At 40.6% G+C, this 20,121-nt stretch overlaps 1 protein-coding gene across 4 annotated transcripts in view; it reads right to left on the reverse strand.

Annotated features, from left to right (window-relative positions):
* Positions 1 to 18,393, reverse strand: part of LOC111227770 (histone-lysine N-methyltransferase EHMT1-like) — a 27,424-nt gene extending 9,031 nt beyond the window's left edge. For 3 of the 4 annotated variants that reach the window (XM_022753490.1, XM_022753474.1, XM_022753498.1), the window contains exons 1-16: positions 18,222 to 18,380; positions 17,656 to 18,051; positions 15,589 to 15,694; positions 14,701 to 14,783; positions 13,851 to 14,073; positions 13,549 to 13,694; positions 13,141 to 13,284; positions 10,731 to 11,038; positions 10,516 to 10,590; positions 10,318 to 10,406; positions 9,653 to 9,759; positions 8,975 to 9,097; positions 5,263 to 5,364; positions 5,058 to 5,162; positions 3,427 to 3,581; positions 1,838 to 2,005 (exon numbers count right to left, since the gene is read on the reverse strand). In XM_022753490.1, coding sequence (XP_022609211.1) covers positions 1,838 to 2,005; positions 3,427 to 3,581; positions 5,058 to 5,162; positions 5,263 to 5,364; positions 8,975 to 9,097; positions 9,653 to 9,759; positions 10,318 to 10,406; positions 10,516 to 10,590; positions 10,731 to 11,038; positions 13,141 to 13,284; positions 13,549 to 13,694; positions 13,851 to 14,073; positions 14,701 to 14,783; positions 15,589 to 15,694; positions 17,656 to 18,015 — 2,294 coding nt within the window. In that variant the 5' untranslated portion in view covers positions 18,016 to 18,051; positions 18,222 to 18,380. Of the gene's footprint in view, positions 1 to 1,837; positions 2,006 to 3,426; positions 3,582 to 5,057; positions 5,163 to 5,262; positions 5,365 to 8,974; positions 9,098 to 9,652; positions 9,760 to 10,317; positions 10,407 to 10,515; positions 10,591 to 10,730; positions 11,039 to 13,140; positions 13,285 to 13,548; positions 13,695 to 13,850; positions 14,074 to 14,700; positions 14,784 to 15,588; positions 15,695 to 17,655; positions 18,052 to 18,221 lie in introns of all 4 variants that reach the window. The other variant, XM_022753483.1, reaches the window with a different exon arrangement.
* Positions 18,394 to 20,121: the final 1,728 nt, after the last annotated feature.

Here is a 20,121-nt window from a genome sequence, read left to right on the forward strand (position 1 = left end):
CATCCAAAGTCACAAATTGTTGCTTTCACAAATTAAACAAACGAGATGCAGCGCCTTAAACAGAAAAGCTTTCGATGTGTTGGTGGCTGCGTCTTTGAAGGATCCTGACCGGCTGCTTCCCTCTGCTGACACACTACATGAATCATCCCAGCTCTGTACTGAACACACACATAATATCCACATTGATCTTGTCGCTATCAGAAAGAAAAGCAAATACAGTAAGTGAGTTTCCAAAATGTTGAACTATCCCCTTGACGCCAAAGTGGGTTTTCTGGCTCCACAATGTAGTGAAAAAGAAGGCTAATGTGAAATATGAAAGGAGGCTATGAAACCTCTTTCTGTGGTGATACTAAAAGATTTAGTTTTGATTTTAACCTCAGTTGACCTTTCAGAATCTATTTGGGTCTGTAGCTCTGCTCACTGACCTTTTACTCAACAATTAAACCTCTGAGTTTGTCACGTTCAGTCACTGTCACCTGCAGGGGAACCAGTTCAGCTGTAGTAGTAGTTTAACGCTCCACATTAGCCCAGAACTGAGGAAGCCTCTTGAATGAGACGTCTTCAGTCCAGCTCCCTTTGTTCTCTTCCCTCTAAGAGAACCACAGTGAGATTTCTTGCATCCAAGCAGCTCTACTGTAGCGAAATATTCATAGACTGCACTAATCAATATTTTTATATGAGAATATGGGTTATATGACTGTGTATAATGTGACAGGGGTCGCTTGCAGCAACAAATCTGCAAAGAAGTTTTGAAGCTCTGCAGTTCCCCTTTGTGCTATGGAGCTGTGTAGCTTCACAGCTCACAGCTTCACTTGATAGTTCACCAGAGTCAGTCCATCACTGTGATGAACCCCTTGTACAGACATTTCTGGTGCCCAGTGCACAAATCCTAATGCTCTGGCACTCCCTCTAGCACCACCATGAGGTTCACATTCTGGGGTTTTAGTGAAATGTGTCTGTAACTGTCACCATGAAATCTGGTTCAGACGTTCATGCCCCCCTCGGGATTAGGGTCGCTTAATCTTTCAGATCAGAAAGCTTCCGACAAGCTAAACTAAGGTGGTGAGCACTGTAAACATTAAACCTGCTTAGCACCAGGATGTTAGCATCAACATGTGAGCATGTTAGCATTTTGCACTTGGGCAAAGAGCCACACGTTTTTCTGAGGAGTTGGTGGAGACAAAAAAAAAAAAAAAAAAAACAGCAATAGAGAATGTCAATCCTGGACTTACATTCATTAGGTGAACACAAACTTGACTCCTAATAAATACCAACATTGCCTGTGGGCAGGGGTTGACAGTAACAAAGTACATTTACTACACTACTGTACTTAAGTATCTGTACATTACTTTGTAATGGACTTTTACTTCACTACTCTTAAAGACAGATATTGTACTTTTGACTCCACCACATTTCTATGCTTTAGAAATAAATAAAGATTCATTTAGTTTGAAATGTTTGCTGTGTTTAACACGACCACACTTCATCACTGACTAAAACAGATATATACTATATGGAAATGAGAAAGGCTTCTTTTGTTGATTCAGTTGTTGTTATGTCTATGTCTTCACTCTTTGTCTCATGTCCTACAAGCTTTTCATTCTACAGGTTCTACAGTCAGTCAGTCAGTCAGTCAGTCAGTCAGTCAGTCAGTCAGTCAGTCAGTAGCTTGTTTCAGAGTCAATAGGTTCTGTAAATGTGGAACAATACAACAATAAGTTGACATAAAAAATGTAGTTTTGAATACTTCAGTATTTTTAAAATCATGATGTGGCCAAAATACATCTGATGAATGCAGCTTTAACTTCAACACACACATACACACATACACACACACCTGCTGAGCATCCTCTCTCCACAGCGGTCCCTGCCTCTCCTGGCATCAGTGAGTTTCTTGTTGGTGCTGAGCGCCGTCCACACGTTGGAGCCATAGGCGCAGCAGTCCAGAGCCGTCTGTCCTTCCTTATTCCTCTGAGTGACATCAGCTCCACACGACAGAAACAACCTGCACATGGAGGATGTTTGAGTTAGGTTAGAGAACACAGTGAGCTTAAAAACACAATAAACTGATGTAGCAAAGGGGGGTCAACCAAAACAGGGGCTTTGAAGCTAAAACTAATATCCTGCAGATACTTCAGGAAAAATACTTGCCAATAGCTGATATACTTCATAGCCAAAAGTATGCCACATCAAATGGACACATTTTCGGACAAGGTCCCTTGTGTACAACCCTTTAGCTGAACTGCTCAGGCAATGCAGTAAACATGGTGACACCCATGTCCTCTAGTGGACGTTCCCCACCAGCCTGAGACATTGATTGGCCTGAAGCCACATGACCACAGGCCCAACCCACCTTTGAAGAAGCCCCATAGGCAGATATGCATGTTTTTATATATGATTGACTGTTTTTTTTTTTTTTTTCGGCCACAAGCCGAAACGCGTTGGTTTAATATGGTTCTTCTCTGTTTACTACAAGCGTTGCTGGAGTTTTTATCTCCGTCCATCAGATGCTGTAACCTGGCTGCAGGGAGCATTAGTGAGGTCCAACAGTGATGCTGGATGATGAGGCTTGATGAAGGTATGGGGGCTCTGAGCAGGCCAGTCAAAGAGCTGGCTTTGTGTGCACTGTTAAGCTGAAACATGAAAAGGCTAAACCCCAAGTTGGAAGAATACTGTTGTCCCTGAGTGGTGTAGAATTAAGATTTTTCTTGTCACAGAGCCTAAATGAAAGTCTGCCCCGAAGACAAACATGTGCAGATGTTGTGACCCTCACTATTCAGCACCACAGATGCTAGTCAGTTAAACTAATTACTAATAATTACTAATATCTTATTAATGTACAACCCCACTAAACTTATGGGGAGTTGCAGCCCGACAGACAGCGCCTCCCCCACTCCTCCCCACACTGATGCAAAGTGATAAACAAGCAAGATGGAGAGTGGGACAGACATCATCTTGGAAAACCAGCGCAGTTTGGCAGTATTCTGATCTAGAAATTAAAATGAAAAGGTCGTATGTAGGCTGTGTCTCAATAAATTGGCATACAACCTTTTAAATGTCCTTGTTTACTCAACAGGGAAATGAGGCATCAGGAACTTCCCTACATACTTGTGACCTTCTTTGTGTACTTTGAGCTGATATTCAATGATTTTACATTTGAAGAAATCAATGTAAAATGTAAATGTATCAAATGTACATTTAACAACATTTTAGCACAATATAGTTTGTACTTGTACATGTTTATTATATTATAATTGAATGTAATGCAATTTGAATTGTTTTCCAAATACCCCCTTTTGAGTGTGTGCCCCATTCCAAATTCCCCTGCCCCACCCATGATTGAACCATTTTCATCGTATTAACAATGGGTAAATAATAAAGTTTTGTATGATGAAAGTGAAATTTGTTTCAGGACCAAACACTCACGTCACACACTCCAGGTAGTTTTCTCTGGCAGCGACGTGGAGCGGCGAGTCTCCATGAACGTTGACGGCGTTGAGGTCACACTGAGCCTCCAGCAGAGCCTGAGCAATGTCATCACAGCCCGACAGAGCCGCCCAGTGCAGGCAGACGTTCTCCTCCTGGACAAAGCACCATAGCAGAGAGGTGTCATGGTGTTATGAGAGAGACGGGGGTGGGGGTCCGACCAGCACACCCATGATCGACATCACCAACATGTTCAGTAATTACAAATCCTGTCCATTCGACACTGTATTATTTGTTTTAGCAAAAGACCAAGAAGAATGAAGGCAACTGATCTGAAAAACAGAAATGTTTGACTAATCAAACGATAATGAAAGGTCCATATTTAAGAACCGCAACAAAAGTCAATAATGAGAGTGTAATCTTATAATTCCAGTCTCAGAGATTCTGATTCAGCTGCTCAATGCTGGATGCTTTTGTTGTTCTACCTTCCACTTTGAAATACCTGAAAAATTTTCTATTGGATTTGATTCTTGGAGTCATCTTTTAATTAGGTATTTGTTTTTACAAGCTTGCATTCATAGTGGCATCTATAAATTGCCATCTCTCCTACAACTTCAACACACTCAACAGTAAGCACCAGTGGTGTGCCATGGGCCATAATAATGTGTTTTATTGTGGAGATGAGCTGCTTCCTCCATGGTGTCCTGCTCCATCCACCATGATTTGCATTCGGTCGACTAATGAACAGAGATGTTAATGAGCTGGGGTTACTCTTTTTTTTTTACCTCACTGATCATTCCCCTAGGGGAAATTCATCTGTCCATTAGCTATTTGTTAATAATAATAATAATAATAATAATAATAATAATAATAATAATAATAATAATAATAATAATAACAGTTAATAATAAATGAACAATAATAATTAAATTAGTCCACTAGACCTATGTTCTATATGTTGTTCAGCTGACTTCTTACATTATCACGAATGTTTCCATCAATTCTCAAACCAGAGAAATCTGTGATTTTAATCATGGTAACGTTTCATTGGTCGCCTGTCAATGACATCATATCCTCTATGATCATGTGTCATGTTATCTAGTTTTAAGCCACATACACTTTTGACACCTTTGTGGTTTTCAGCTCTATATTTGAACCAGATGAAGGATTTTAGTCGTCGGACGTCTGGATCTGAAGTTATCAGAGAAACAAGCTGAGGAAATGTTAGACAGCTCAGCTCCCAGCTGCTGGAGACGTCCTGTCCTGTGTCACTGAAGAGTGTCGGTGAATCTCTGAGTTTTAAAGTCAAACTGCTTCATGGGTGTTTCTACAGGTTTTAATCCCCTGGTGTGTTTGTTGTGGAGAGGAGGACACCTCTGTGGATGATTCAGCTGCTGGTAAAAACCTGCTGAACGTCTGGTTCATAAGTTATCAGAGAAACAATCAGAACAAAGGTTAGCATCAATCTCAGCTCCAGCTCTTCCCTGAGTCTCTGTCCTCCGTACAGCGTCGCTCAAACACTGACTTTAAATGTCAAACTGCTTCATTCAGTGTTTTTAACAGTTAGAATCACTGGGTCTGTTTGATTTCCTGAACCACTCACACTGAAGGAATCTAACCCAGGAACTGACCTTGTCTCTGATGTTAACATCGGCCCCTCTGGACAACAACAGCCGGACCAGCTCCTTGTGCTTGTACTCGATGGCCCAGGTGATGGGAGTCCATCCCCCATCATCCTACACAGACACACGATGTGAAACTCAAACACACCACTCTTTATTTACACAGCATTAGCTCTTAGCAGCAGTTAGTCAATGAGGTAATGTATGTTTTTACCTGACAGTTTATGTGTTTGGAAGCCTTGGACACCAGATGATGGACTATGTCATAATGTCCCAGTTTAGTTGCCAGATGCAGACAGGTGAAACCCATGATATCCTGGGATGACAACATGATTCACATTGAACAACACTGCACTGCTGCCACCACTGTAACATGTCAAAAGAAAAGGGCATTTCATTGGTGCTTGGACTCAATGAATTACAACTCAGAGGATATTGGAAAATACATAATGAAGAGGAATGTGTCTCAGTTCAGAAATCTTCTGTACCTAATCCTTTCCCTCCATCTGAAGACGAGTCCAGGCTTAGAGATGGAGAGGTTAATTAAAATGTTGTACTTTTATCAATTAATGAGAGAGTCCTCCTTCCCTCCAGATCAATCACAGACTTCTGAGGACTCCATACACTTATACCCTATATTCTACCATTAAAATTTGTCTGACATACACAGATGAGCCATAACATTATGATCACCTGCCTATTTTTATGTAGGCCTCCCTTTTGCCGCCAAAACAGCTCTGACCCATCAAGGCATAGACTCCACAGACCAATGAAGGTGCCCTGTGGTATCTCCAAGACTTTAGCAGCAGATCCTTTAAGTCCTGTAAGTTGTGAGGTGGGGCCTCCATGGATCAGACTTGTTTGTCCAGCACATCCCAGAGACGCTCAACTGGATTGAGATCTAAGAAATCTGAGCACAGTTGCAGTGTGGCGGCATCATTCTCCTGCTGAAAGAGGCCGCTGCCATTAGGGAATACCACTTCAATGAAGGAGTACAACAATATTTAGGTAGGTGGTACATGTCAAAGTAATATCAACATGAACGGCAGGACCCAAGGTTTCCCGGCAAAACATTGCCCAAAGCATCACACTGCCCTCGCTGGCTCGCCTTCTTCCCAAAGTGCACCTGGTGTCATCTCTTCCCCAGGTAAGCGATGGACACGCACCCAGCCGTCCACATGATGTAAAAGAAAACTTGATTCATCAGACCAGGTCACCTACTTCCATTGGTCGGTGGTCCAGATCTGATGCTCACATGCCCATATTCAGTGGTGGACAGGGGTCAGGGCTCACTCTGACCATCCACACGCAGCAAGCTGCCATGCACTGTGTGTTGTGACACCTTTCTATCAGAGACAGCATTAACCTTTTCATCAGTTTGTGCTACAGTAGCTCTTCTGTGGGCTCGGACAACACGGACTATCCTTCACTCCCCACCACATCAATGGTTCAGCGTTCACCGCTTGTCCTCCCTTATCCTTCCGGTTGTCCACTTTTGGTCGGTACTAACCACTGCAGACCGGGAACATCCAACAAGACCTGCAGCTCTGGAGATGCTCTGACCCAGTTGTCTAGACATCACAATTTAGCTCTTGTCAAAGTCGCTCAGATCCTTACACTTACCCATTCCAACATCAACTTCAGGACTGAATGTTCACTTGCTGCCTAATATATCCCACCACTGGCAGGTGCCATTGTAACGAGATAATCAGTGTCATTCACTTCACCTGTCAGTGGCCATAATGTTATGGCTGATCGGTGTATAGTGCACTGACAAAATCACATTTAAAGCTGCACTAATTAATTTTCAAATGTCACTCGTATTGCACCTAGTGACAGGTCCACATAAAAAAGTTACATACTGAACTCATTGGGCCTCATGTAAAAACATTCAATGTCTTTCTTTGTACATTGCATGTGCTCCCATCAAACTCTCTGGACTGGATAAGCTTTCATTTAAGAGAGTTTTGTGAGATTTGATCATTAGCATATTTATCTCCCTAAAACTTCCATATACAGGCACCTGTTCCCACTGTTTGTGGGGAATGTAATTCACAAAAATGTTGCAAAAGAGTAAAAAGAAAAAAAACTTCACACTGCAGAGCTTCAAGTTTAAGTTGAAAGTTTAATAATGACTATGTGAGGTAGTCACGTCTGTGAGATGTTAGATGAGAGAATATTATACATCTCAACAGAGGATGATACTGGACTAAACTACTTATCTGAAGCTGCTGTGCCAAAAACGCGTTCATAAAATCATATAATCTAGAAAATCTCTCGGTAAATTTACACCATTATGGTGATGGTAATCGCTGATGTTTTTATTATTATGGTTCTGACCCCACAGGTTGGTAAAATCCAGTGATAATCCTAAAAAATTGACAAATTACAAAGGAAATACTTCCTGTAGGTTCCAGTCAAAACAAGAAGTGTTGCACATCTTGGAACCAGTTGCTCCTATTAACACTAAAAGTAGCCCAGCAGTTTCTCAAATCACTCTGAGGCTGTGTACAAAAGTGGGCACTAATTGGCCGCTAGGGGGCGTAACTATGGATACAAATATCTTGAGCTGCATGGATTTGTATGAAACTTGGTTTGTATGATGTAAGGGTCATTACTCAGTCCATGCAAAAAATTTGGTAATGATTTACTAAAGTGGGCATGGTTGATTACAAACATTTAAATTTCAATACATTTCACCTTCTAAACTTCAAACTTGAATCACCTCCTCATGGTCCCTCCTCCACTCAGACTAGCTTCAGGTTACACCCCTGTTCATCTGGAGTCATAGAAAATATTTACAATTTGTGTGCATTTTGCTTGACCTTTGACCTTTAACCAACAAAATCTAATCAGGTCAACCTTAAGTCCAAGTGTTTGTGCCTAATTTGAATAAGTTCTATCAAGGTATTACTAAGATATTGTGTCCACGAGAATGGGACAGACGGACAACCTGAAAACTAAACAGCTCTGGCTGTCGCCAGCGTGGAGGAATAAAAATCTAAATAAAAACAGATTTTTTTTTTTCAACACATCCACTGAAAACTATGACAAATGTTTGCCTCAGTAATAGGGATGGGTACCGAAACCCAGTATTAAACAGGCCCCGGGGCTACATTTTTAAAGACCAGAGTATCGATAAGCTCCAGCGTTATTGGTTCTGCTTTCGGTACTTGAAAAATTAAGAAAAGAGATTTCCTGTTTATTATTGCGTCATAAAAGTTCTCATTCTATCTCACCAACTCTGTTTCTGATTAAGACATCTATAAATGATGCATTTATACTGTTCCTAATCCAGAGGGGAGACATGCATGTAAGAGCGGAAACACGAGCGACCTCTGGAAACATCCAGTGAAAGTCTGTTACACGCAGACGGAAAAATGTACAGTTTACAGTTTTCGACCGACTAGCTTGTAGTTCATCCGTCCTTGTGTCATGTGTCTGCAGTAATGATGAAAAGTAACCAACAGCCATTTGATTGTTATGAGCACGTTCTTTGTTCGTTTGTTAAGCAATGCTATGAGAAAATAAGTAATGTTAATTCTGTTCTTCATTTGTTTTGTTTTTTCTTACAAAATGACAAAAAAGTACCGATAACAGTCCCGTTAAAGTACCGGATCGATAAGTGGGATCGATAAAAGTAGCATTACCGATAAACTCTTAACGATACCCATCCCTGCTCAGTACAACCTATGGTCAATTCAGTCATCTGTCTCTGAACCGCCCCCGTTGAGAGATGCTACACTAAAATAAGTTCTTCAGATGGTGAAAATAATAACATTCATTTTGTGATTTTAAAATTAGTTGTTGAACGGACTGAGCAGTGGCAGCAGCTGATAGAGTGAGACTGGACAGAGGGATGGATGTAGAAGCAGAATTTGACATTAGGACACTGAGATGATCCAACAGACTGTGTCCAGACGCACCTTTTGGCTGATGGCTGCTCCAGCTCTAAGCAGGTACTTCACTGTGTCCAGGTGGTTGTTTTCACAGGCCACCATCAGTGGTGTTCTCTGCTCCTCATCGAACATGTCCAGGTTGGCTCCAGCCTACACACACACACACACACACACACACACACACACACACACACACACACACACACACACACACACACACACACACACACACACACACACACACACACACACACTTAATTTACTGTAAGACACTGACCTTCCATGACCCAGGGATTTTTCTGGACAGGGCAGGGGACATTTTAGTAACAGTTAACAGCAGCTAACAGCTAACATGGAGCACTGCCTCCTGCAGCTTTAAAACATTTCATTCATTTCTCTTGGTTCAGACTAGTTAAAGCACACCACAGTCGCTATCCATGGTACTGAAGGGGGATTTAAGTCTGGCATGTTAAAATAGCATTTAACCTTTTGTTTTGATTTGTATGATCGCGACTGTCATGGGTCCACATGAGGAAAAGGACACATGGTCGGACTGAGACAGAGGAGAGTTCTTAAGTTGAGAAAGTTGACAGAATGCTTTTAATTCAAGGCCTAATGTTAGGACCAAATATGCATCAGTCTGACAGTTTTTGTCCAGCGAGAAATACACCTGTATTTCCTGTGGTGACGCCCCGGTCTCCTCACCTGGACCAGCATGTGGCAGATCTCATGGTGGCCTTCAGCAGCTGCTGCATGGAGAGGGGTGCGTTTGCTTTGGCCCTCCATCAAAAAGTTGGGGTCCTTCCCATCAACTGTAATGCACAAAGTTTGGTGCACCAGTGTGATAATACAGGTATTAAAAAAAAACATACACTCACTGAGCACTTTATTAGGAACACCTGTACACCTGCTTATTCATGCGATTATCCAAACAGCCAATCATGTGACTTCAATGGCTGTGCAAAGTTGCTGATGGTGGCAGATGAATGGCGGAAGGATGGGCAGATAAACTCCTGCAGATCCAGGTCAGGAGCTTCAGTTCATGTTCTCATCAAACATCAGAATGAAGACGTAATATGACCGTGTGTCAGACGCTGGTCTGAGTGTCTCTCAAACCGCTGATCTCCTGGATTTTCACACACAGCGAACAAAGAGCTGGTTGATGAGAGATTATTACATTTCATTACATCTAGGTTTCCAACCAAACCACCCCAAAGTTCCTGATGCTTAGGGCCGGAGGGGGGGGGCACCTTAGGTCCAGCAGGCAGCCTGGTTTAGAATACATCAGTAGAAACCCTGTAAGTGCTCAGTGAGTGTACATTAAGTTATTGTAGCTGAATTCACTCACTCTAATCACATATGTAGGTTACCTAAGAGATGAATGACCTTCTGGAGCTCTCCTTGCTTTGCAGAGATGTACAGCTGCCTTGTGGGGTATTTCACTTTCTTTGGTTTCAGGCTAAAAAAGAATAAAGTTCTCAATCAATTATTGACATAAGAGGGCAGACTGGGCGGCCAGGCTGCATTTTTTGCAGACTGATGTCCAAAAATTTCCTGGTTAACCTTACTTCTCATCATCCAGTGCCATCAGGATGTTCTCCAGTGACTCTTTAGGTTGTCTCTCTGCAGCCTCGCCTTTCAACCTGGGAGAAGAAAACAAGCAGTGAGATTTTTATTTGAACCCAATTGGAATAAACTGGATTTTTATAAAATAGTTGTGAGTTTAGTCATTTCAAATGTATCCGCATCCTCCTAAGTAAGATGAGAGGACATGTTGTGTCACCTGCTCGGGCTCTCGTCTCTGCTCCTCTGAGGCTCGCTGGTCTTCTTGGCTCTGAGTACCTGTGGAACAGCAGGTCTGGTTGGTCCTGAGGGGAGGGTGGCCAGGGTGGGCACAGCTGGAAGTGACAGCCTGGGGTTAGATCTGGGTACAGAGGGCGACTGATCGGCCTTCGGCACCGTGACCTCCTTTGCTCCGCTGACGTCTTCTCCACAGTGAGGGCAAAATCTGCAGTCCTTCAAGATGGAGGCACAGTTGCGGTGAAAGCGGTGGGAGATGCTGCCATATGGCCTGCACTCCATGAAGGTGCCCTGTGGGACAGACAGAGGAGAGGTTAAAGTGAAGAAGTTCAGGATTTAAAATATCCAAAGTATTGAAACTGTCAAGTTTCTTTTTCTTCTTGGCAGAGCGAAAAAACATTAAAGCTTCTTAACTTGATGTACCAAAAACCCTGTGAGATTCCTTCATACACACCACCTTTTATTTTCCAGTTGAATTTGAATTGATTTTAAAGCTGATGTTATTAAACACTTTCAATTACATAAAGGGGGACATTGTTAAAATATTTTTTTACATCCAGTTGAACCATCAATGTTTAGGTGGGTTTGGTCAAGTTTGCTTTCCCACCACTTGGAGTAGCAGAACTTTAATCCACCGAGCTACTTTTAGCTCTTTAGCTGTTCTATTTCAACATTTAGTATTTCACCTGTTTATCCATGACTTAGGTTTCTATTTTTCTATTTTCAAGCTCCCTGTATCAACCATAGACAGTGCCTCGCAAAAGTATTCACCCCCTTTGGCATTTTTCCTGTTTTGTTGCCTTACAACCTGGAATTAAAATGGATTTTAGGGGGTTTGTATAATTTGATTTACACAACATGCCCACCACTTTGAGGACGCAGAACATTTCTTTGTGAAAGAAATAAAAAAAATAGGATTAAAATAATCTGAAAACTTGAGCATGTATAACTATTCCCCCCCCCCCAAAATCAGCACTTTGTAGAGCCACCTTTTGCAGCAATTACAGCTAGCAAGTGTCTTGGGGTATGTCTCTAGCCACTGGGATTTTTGCCCATTCTTCAAGGCAAAACTGCTCCAGCTCTGGGCTTTGACTAGGCCACTCCAAGATGTGTAAATATTTCCCCCTAAACAACTGTGTTGCTTTGGCAGTATGCTTAGGGTCATTGTCCTCCTGGAAGGTGAACCTCTGTCCCAGTCTCAAATCTTTGGAAGACTGAAACAGGTTTTCCTCAAGAATGTCCCAGTATTTCCCCACAGCATGATGCTGCCACCACTATGCTTCACTGTGGGGATGGTGTTCTCGGAGTGATTCGATTTTTTTTTTTCATTTCACTTCACCAATTTGGACTATTTTCTGCAGTTCCATTTCATAAAATCCAAATAAAAATCAATTTAAATGACAGGTTTCAGGCAACAAAATAGGAAAAACACCAAGGGGGTGAATACTTTTGCAAGGTACTGTATCCATTACTTTACCTGACAATCTGACAAAGGTAATCTGGCAAATAATTCTAATTTTTTCTAATTTAATCTACATCTACTTGCATAACTTATCCATCACTTCTCTGCACCTTTTTATCCACTGACATCTGACTATTTCAGCTGTTCATTTTTGACCTTTACCAATTATCCCTAACTTCTTGTATCTATTTCAACCATTTATCCATAACCAACAACCACCATTCCCACACACACTCACACACACACTCAAAAACAAATACACACACACACACACAGGTTCAGTATCTTGCCCAAGGACACTTTGAAATGCGGATTGGAGGTCCTGGAAATTGAACCATCGACCTTCCGAATAGTGGACGCCCCACTCTACACTACTTTCTTTCAGGTAACTATAACAAATATTTACTTTTAGTTATTTCAACCATTGACTCATTACCTTTACCTACTTATTCAAACTGTTTTACTACTATTACTCTTTGAATATAACAACAACAACAACAACAATAACAATAATGATAATAATAAGTTTACTCTTTGAGAGTAGCTGAACTACTCAACAATTTGTCCACTAACTGCAAAAGTATGTTCTGAGGTTCATGTACCACTAGTTAGAAATCACTGCTTTAGAGTTTGAGGTGGATGGAGAGGGAGGAGAGGAGGGAGAGGAAGAAGAAGATTAAGATGGACACAGAGGATAGGAAGAGAGATGAGAGGGAGATGGACATAAATAAGAAGGAAGAGAAACAGTAAAACAGGAGGGTTTAAGAAAAAGACAAAGAACAAACACTAGGAGGAGACAGAGACAATGAAAGTGAAGAAAAAGGCAGAAGAAATGTACTTGAAATCTTCCCTTGGATCTCCACTGATAACTTCTACTGTAACTATATAACATGATGTATCTACACCATCAGTTTGCTCTGTTTCCCCTCACCGCCCTGCAGAAGAGTCCACAGCCAGGGCAGCACTGGTGTTTGACCATACCGGCCCGGTGGTCCTCGCACAGAACCAGCAGCTGGACTGCGTTGGAGGGTCGCATCATTTCCTGCTTCATCACTCGTCTCTGGCAAGGACTTGGCTGTGGAGAGAAAATAAAGGAGGCGTTCATAAAAATAAGCAACCATACTGTTACAACATTAAAACCAAAAGGTTTCAAAACCACCAGTGCATTTGAACTCATCATGACCCCAGCTCCAGATTTGATATAGTTTTTAGTTTGATCATATCCAACATGTATTCACTGTTTTCTGTTCTCTGGTTTAACACGTCTCTGGTTTTTATCTGATATTTAATAACACTCCAATATCAAAGTGGTGTTTTTATTCATTTAGATCATCTTTACTATTCCATCCGTGCTCTCCATGGCCATGCAGGTCTGCTCCAGTGAGGACAGGCTGCCTCCACAGTGAGGAGTCTCCATACGACAGCAGCACAGAGGTAACTCCTCAGCCAGGTGTGTTTCCGTCACATCAGCATCCACTGCTACACCTGCACACACACATTGTTACTTCACTACACAGCACACCAAGAAACTGACCTGTGTGACCTTTAACTACTCATTCATTCTGTAGAAGAAAAAGGGGACATCATGAATTCAGGTGAATTCTTATGAAGTCACATCACTGACTGAGATGCTGTAATCACCTGACGTGGGAGGTGAGAGCAGCTCCTCCTGAGCCTTCAGGTCAAGACAGTCCAAAGCCAGCTCTGTGTATTCAACATGGCTGCCTTCTCCTGCTTCTGCTTCCTTCAGGGACTCATTTCTGACAGCTGTCTGTTCTGCGACCTTCAGAGCCTCTGGTGGAATCACTGCTTTTTCATCTGCTGCAGCTCGGCTCTTCTCCACACTGACTCCTGGCTCCTCTTTCTGATTGAAAACAGGTGACATTTGTACTTATCAAGACTTGTAGATATAAAGACAGGAAGTTAAAGAAGACAGTTTTTGTCAGGGAAGAAAGACAAACATATCAGTTAGTGGTAATAACTCAACTGTTTTTACTCGGTTACCTTATCTTTATTTATTATGCTCTTATTTTGCCATTATTGAGCTGGTTGCAGGTTACGATTACATGTTTTAGAAGAAGAATCAAACAATCCCATTTAAAAACTGTTCCAGTGTTTGTGCTGCTGCTAGCACAGGTAGAGCCTGTGAGTGATGCCAGAAGTCAAGGCACGTGCCACCTATGCACAGCATGTCACTAATGTTCCAGTGTCAGGCATCACACTCACCTGGCAGGTACAGTGTAGCTCATACGCCCACATAGTGGCTTTATTTGAACTGAGGCATTAGTGTGGCAGCAGACACTAACAGCTAAATGCTGTGACTGATCAGATTTAAAGTTCTAATCTGTAACTTTTCCTGTCTAAAAAAAACTAGACCTCTGTTCTATATGTTGTTGAGTTGTGTTCTTACATTATCACAAATGTTTCCATCAATTCTCAAACCAGAGAAATCTGTGATTTCATTGGTCACTTAATAAATAAATGCACCTGCCTTCTCCTGCTGTTTAAGGGCCTTGGTCTTCTTTTTGGGGACCAGGTTGTACATTCCCATCTTCCTCTTCTTCCTCTTCACAGCTACAGTAGAGAAAACACACAGTGAAGAGACATGGAGGCCAGAATTCATCAGCAGGACATAATATGTCAAAATCCTGTCACGTGTTACATCAAGGCTCAAGTTTGTACTTCAGAAACTGATTATTAGGACATGGAAAAACTGTTATTACACACTTGATAAATCAGTGTAACCTTGACATTAATGTGCTGTAACTCTCCAGTAACAACACTGATGTTATTATTAAAACAATTAATGTTTAAAAAACATACTTGTATTCAGAACAACAAATAAAATCCAAAATAGGAAAACAAATAGGAGGATGATGTTCTGAAACATTAAAACTTATTGACATCAGTAAGAAATGTACATTACTGCAGATTTCCCAGCCATAAGGAAAATACAGTCACGCAGTATAGTGTGAAAAGTTCATCAAAAAATAAAGAAATCAAATGTAAACACAGTTTAATAACACTGAAACTGATTGTAACAGGTATTTGGATTAAAATATGTTAATATGAAACATTCTGTGCAAAAAAACATTGTATTTTTGCACAGGAGTTGAATCAAATGATAATTCTAATAATGTGAGACATGTTCAGTGCAATCTGTTGCGTTATGTTATGTACACATTATATGTCTATATCCACGCTTACATCTGTACCTAATAAACAGTCCACATTAAAAGCACTTCTAAAACAATCATTCAATCCATATACTGCAGCAGCTGGTTGTTCTCTGCAGCTGCTGCTGCTGCTGCTGCTGCTGCTTCCCGTTTTCCATCTGGGATAATTGAAAGTATAGTTTGTAAAGAGAGGATGAGCTAACCTGGCTGAGGTTTGGCGGAGGTGGAGACAGCTCTCTTCTCTTTGCCTTTGCCTCTCTGGCTGTGACAAAGCTCTGCGTTGAGTGGTGCTGCCTTCTTGTTCGCAGGCTTTGAAGAGAAGACAACATACTTTATTTTTTTATTCCGTAAATAAGAAAGCGAAGGACAAAGCAGTTATTGCAATATTACAATACAACCACAAACTGGTCTACCTCTAGTGAGAAGTATGATTTCAAACTTTTCTCTCTTCCTTACAACCTTGTCTTTAGACAGCAGCTTGACACAAGCAACTCAAGTCCTTTCTCTCTGACTGAAACAGGCAGCTTCATTTCCTCGTCTACAAAACGAGTCAACCCTCTCAGTCTATGTGCTTCCCTTTGAACATATAATGGATAGAAACAGCATATTGCTTCATTTTTACAGTGATACAGAATTATATCTTCCTGTCAACCCTCTTGTAGTTTGCTTTGATGATACTGAGTCTTGATGTCCTATAACTTTCCCATTTAACAAGGGTAAGATGGAGATAATTACATTTGCCTCACTGAGCCTGATGGTTGAAATCAATGGAAAACTTGATGCCAACTAATACCAAGTCATCTGGTGAGGAATTTTGATTGAGATCTGAAATTAAAAAACCAAGTCCAAATGGCTTTTCAGTATAAACACCCCTTTGTCTCATCCTGTCTGAATCACTGTAAATGTCTGTATTCTGCACTCAGTGAAAAAATAGAACTAAAACGTCTTCAGCTGATCTGCCCTTTAACTGGAACTTCGAGAAGACAGCACATTGTACAGTGGCGCTGAGAGCTCAAAGTAATGCAACCCTCTCTCCTGTCTCTTCCCTGTCTCTCTCTCTCACACACACACTGTCGCTATTGGACTTGAGGCAAAAAAAATAACATACAAAGCAATGAACCTTGTTCAATGCCCAATTGTGAGCCAGCCAGGTTCATCACTGTTTAGTGTCCCTTGGAAACACTTGTGTTGTGTTGTGAGTATTCGCAGCTCATGTGTTGTCAAACTGATGAAGATGTTTTCTCAAGTTGTTAGTGTTTGTCTGTTTTGTGTGTTTTCTTAAGTTGCAACTTCAGCATCCTTTCATAGACTTCCTATTACTTCCATAATACTGTTATAAATTATATTAATCACTTACTTAAAGCATAAAATAGATTTGTTTCAAGCTGTATCTCTGACCTGCTGAGCCCATAGAAGTGCAGCAGTCTCTGTTCCTAAGTCCAGGTTTGCTACTAAAGGTGACTGTGCATGTACGCATGTGTTTTCTTTTAAACATCTAATAAAAACACACTTTTAAACTAGTTTTTAACTCACTAGTATCAGTTTATATCTCCTGGACTATATGACATTTTTCTGCTTTTATTTCTTACTGTTTAATTTCATTACTGTATCTCATTTGTCGTTTGTTAAAGCACTTTGTACTGCACAAATAAAAGCTATCAAGTTGTTCGTCATGCAGTCAGATTAGGTGAAATGTTCATTATTCTATATTGTGGATCCTCCTGAGTAAAAACATGGAGATTATATAATGCAGTTATCAATGATTAAGCAAGCTAAATGCAAGCACAGGCTAATACATGTGCAATTACAGCTGTTATCCACTACGCAGTTCCTCTTTGATTGTTAAAACAAGAGTTATATCTCAGTTCTCTCATACAAATGATGCATTAGTAAACAAAGAAGCTTCATCTACAGCTCTAGTTCACATGCTCCCTTTATTATGAGCAGCACAATGGACACATGCTGTAAGATAATAATTATTAATCTTAGCTTTAATTTAGAAAAAACTAATTATATTACCTTAAGAATATGTACTGACTGACTCGTTTTATTTTGAAGGTGTATGTTAAGTAGTTTATATGTTCATGCACACAGATGTACAACTCAGTATTGTTTTTCTCACTCAAATTATCACTGAGAATCACTGGTTGACAAAATTGAACCTTTGATTGGAATTTTAAAAAATGATCTTAATCATTTATGTTACATTAAATTACTTAACACCCTTCAGACGCTGATCCTCCGTTTGTCTTAACAACAGAAGGACTTGCCTGTGTTTTTTCTCCAGTTGCAGCCTTTAAAGAGCCTGAGGTGGGAGTTTGTTCCTCTGAGCCTCCAGCAGTAGCAGCCATGTGTCTCTCTCTAACAGGTGGAGCAGTCAGACGTCCAGGTGTGTCCAGAAACAGGCTGCCAGGAGAGGCCAGCAGCTTACCAGCAGCTGATCCTGGTCGTTTGCTGCACAGAGCTCCAACACCGCTGACTATGGGTGAGCTGTGGAAGGGAGTTATCTTCACTTTGGACATTTGACCACTCTGTGCTACTTGCTTCTTGGCAGCCATGGGTGTACTGGCGGAGAGAATGGGGGGTCTTCTGCCTGGCCCAGGCCCCTCACTGGCTCCACTTTGATCCATTACTGTCAAGTCAGACTGTGGTGGGTTCAGGAGCACCTGTGGAGTTGAAAACAACTTTTACTCCACCCTTTAAAATATCAAGTCAGACCACACAGACACTGAGGAACTGTCTTTACTGAACAGTACATACAGTATGACTATCTGTGCAACATTCAACATGCAAGACAATGAATAGTACAACACTAGTTATCACGTTTTTAACTTACTATGAGTTTAAAGATGGAGGAAAGAGCAGAGCTCGGAGCAAGGCAGGAAAACGGAGACAAACAGCGCTTCAACGCCGTACAAACATCACCGGCAGTTAAAACGAGGCCGTGGTGAAAAGTTGAAGCAGCAGAGTTTTTACCTACCAGCTCCAGTCGATGTAGCTGTGTACGAGCGAAGATGGGAAGGGATGAACAGGAAGACAAGAGTTTCCACTTCCGCCCCCGCCCGCACTGCACGTAAGACGCTGCCTGCGCTGCATTCACGTCGTCACGGGTTCGGAAAGACTGAAACATTTCACTTTTTGCTTTTTTTTTTTTTTAATTTCAGATGCAATGATTCGATTAATAAACAATATTAATTCCAACTTCATTTGAAAAACAAATGTCATTAAATTAGGAAAGCTGACACCGTGAAGGCTGTCGAAGAGGGTGGCCTGAATGCCACACATTTCTCTGTCATGAATGGGGATCTGAAATTGAAGTGGCTGAAGTCCTTTATTCTGCACAAAGACTCTTTTTGGTTTAACATTGCTGATACAATTTTATTAATTTTATACTGTGAAGTGATTATGACCTGAACAGACTGCCTGTGAAACTATCGAATTTCCACCAGTTTTCCTTGACTGGAACTTACTATATAAGCTTCATTTTACATCACACAATACACCACTGTGGAACAACAGGTATATTTTGACTAACAGGAAATCATTGTTTTTGGAAACATGAATGGAAGAGGGATGAGCTGTAACCCATTTGATGGATGAGGAGGGTAATTATTTGAATTATTAAGACTTTTGTGATAAATTCAATCTGCAATACACGACTAGAGAATATAATGAAGTGATGAAGGCCATCCCAGTTCCCCTCAAAACAATGATTCAACAGATTTTGGTGCACTCTAACATTGTAAAAGAAATGAGGGCACTCTGTATTGATAGTGTCAACTTGTGTAGCAAGCAGTTCAGCAATAAGTTTATTAGAAATGCTAAATCAGCTCAACACTACCCTAATCAGCTGAAAAGAAAAAATATACTTCAACAATACAGTGATGAAGAGGAGAAGAAAATAAGGAAACATTATTTATCCTATCCAGTCCTACCTAAAGCCAAAGAAATAATATTTCATTGGAGCAACAACATGTGGATTTTGTGAGATATTGAGACTGTAGCACATATTTTCTTCCAGTGTGAATCCAAAAATGTTTGACCACAACCACTAGATATGATGTCGGTTAAAGCTGGATTACTTATAAAGGACAAGAATTTAGATTATCTGATAAATAATTTGATTCTGTTAGGTAAGCATTTTATTCATAGATTCAAATATTTAAAGGTCAAGCCCTTTATCAAGGGTTGGAGCAATGATCTTAATCTATTCACAAAATCACTTAAATGTGTGACGGAGAGAAACGCCCAGAAACTTGTTTACTTATTTATGGACTTATTTGTCTTACTTCAATAGGACCCTCACCCAGTATGTCTTTTTAAACTATGTGCCTTTTTCTTTTCTTTCTGTTTCATTTATTCAGTCCTGTATCTACGCTGTCACATTTAAGCACTGTATGCCAGAATGTCTCTCTCTCTCTCTCTCTCTTCTTTATTAAATTAATTTTATTTATTATTATTTTTATTTCTAAACAAAATATGATTTTTGTATAGGTTGTCATTGTTACTGCACTGTTTCATAAATAAAGATTTGATTTGAAAAAAAACACAAATAGCTAGATGTTTATTATGCAAATAAATGATTTTAAAATACAAAAAAACGTTTAAACAGAGCTGAAAATGCTGTAAATCGGAAACACTATAATAGAAATACATAAATGTAGATTTTTAAAGTAAAAAAAGTCGAATGTTTTAAAACAATTGTTTAGAAAAAAANGTATGCCAGAATGTCTCTC

The sequence above is a fragment of the Seriola dumerili genome, unplaced genomic scaffold, assembly GCF_002260705.1.
Source record: "Seriola dumerili isolate Sdu_G_001 unplaced genomic scaffold, Sdu_1.0 BDQW01000017.1, whole genome shotgun sequence".
Taxonomy (NCBI): domain Eukaryota; kingdom Metazoa; phylum Chordata; class Actinopteri; order Carangiformes; family Carangidae; genus Seriola; species Seriola dumerili.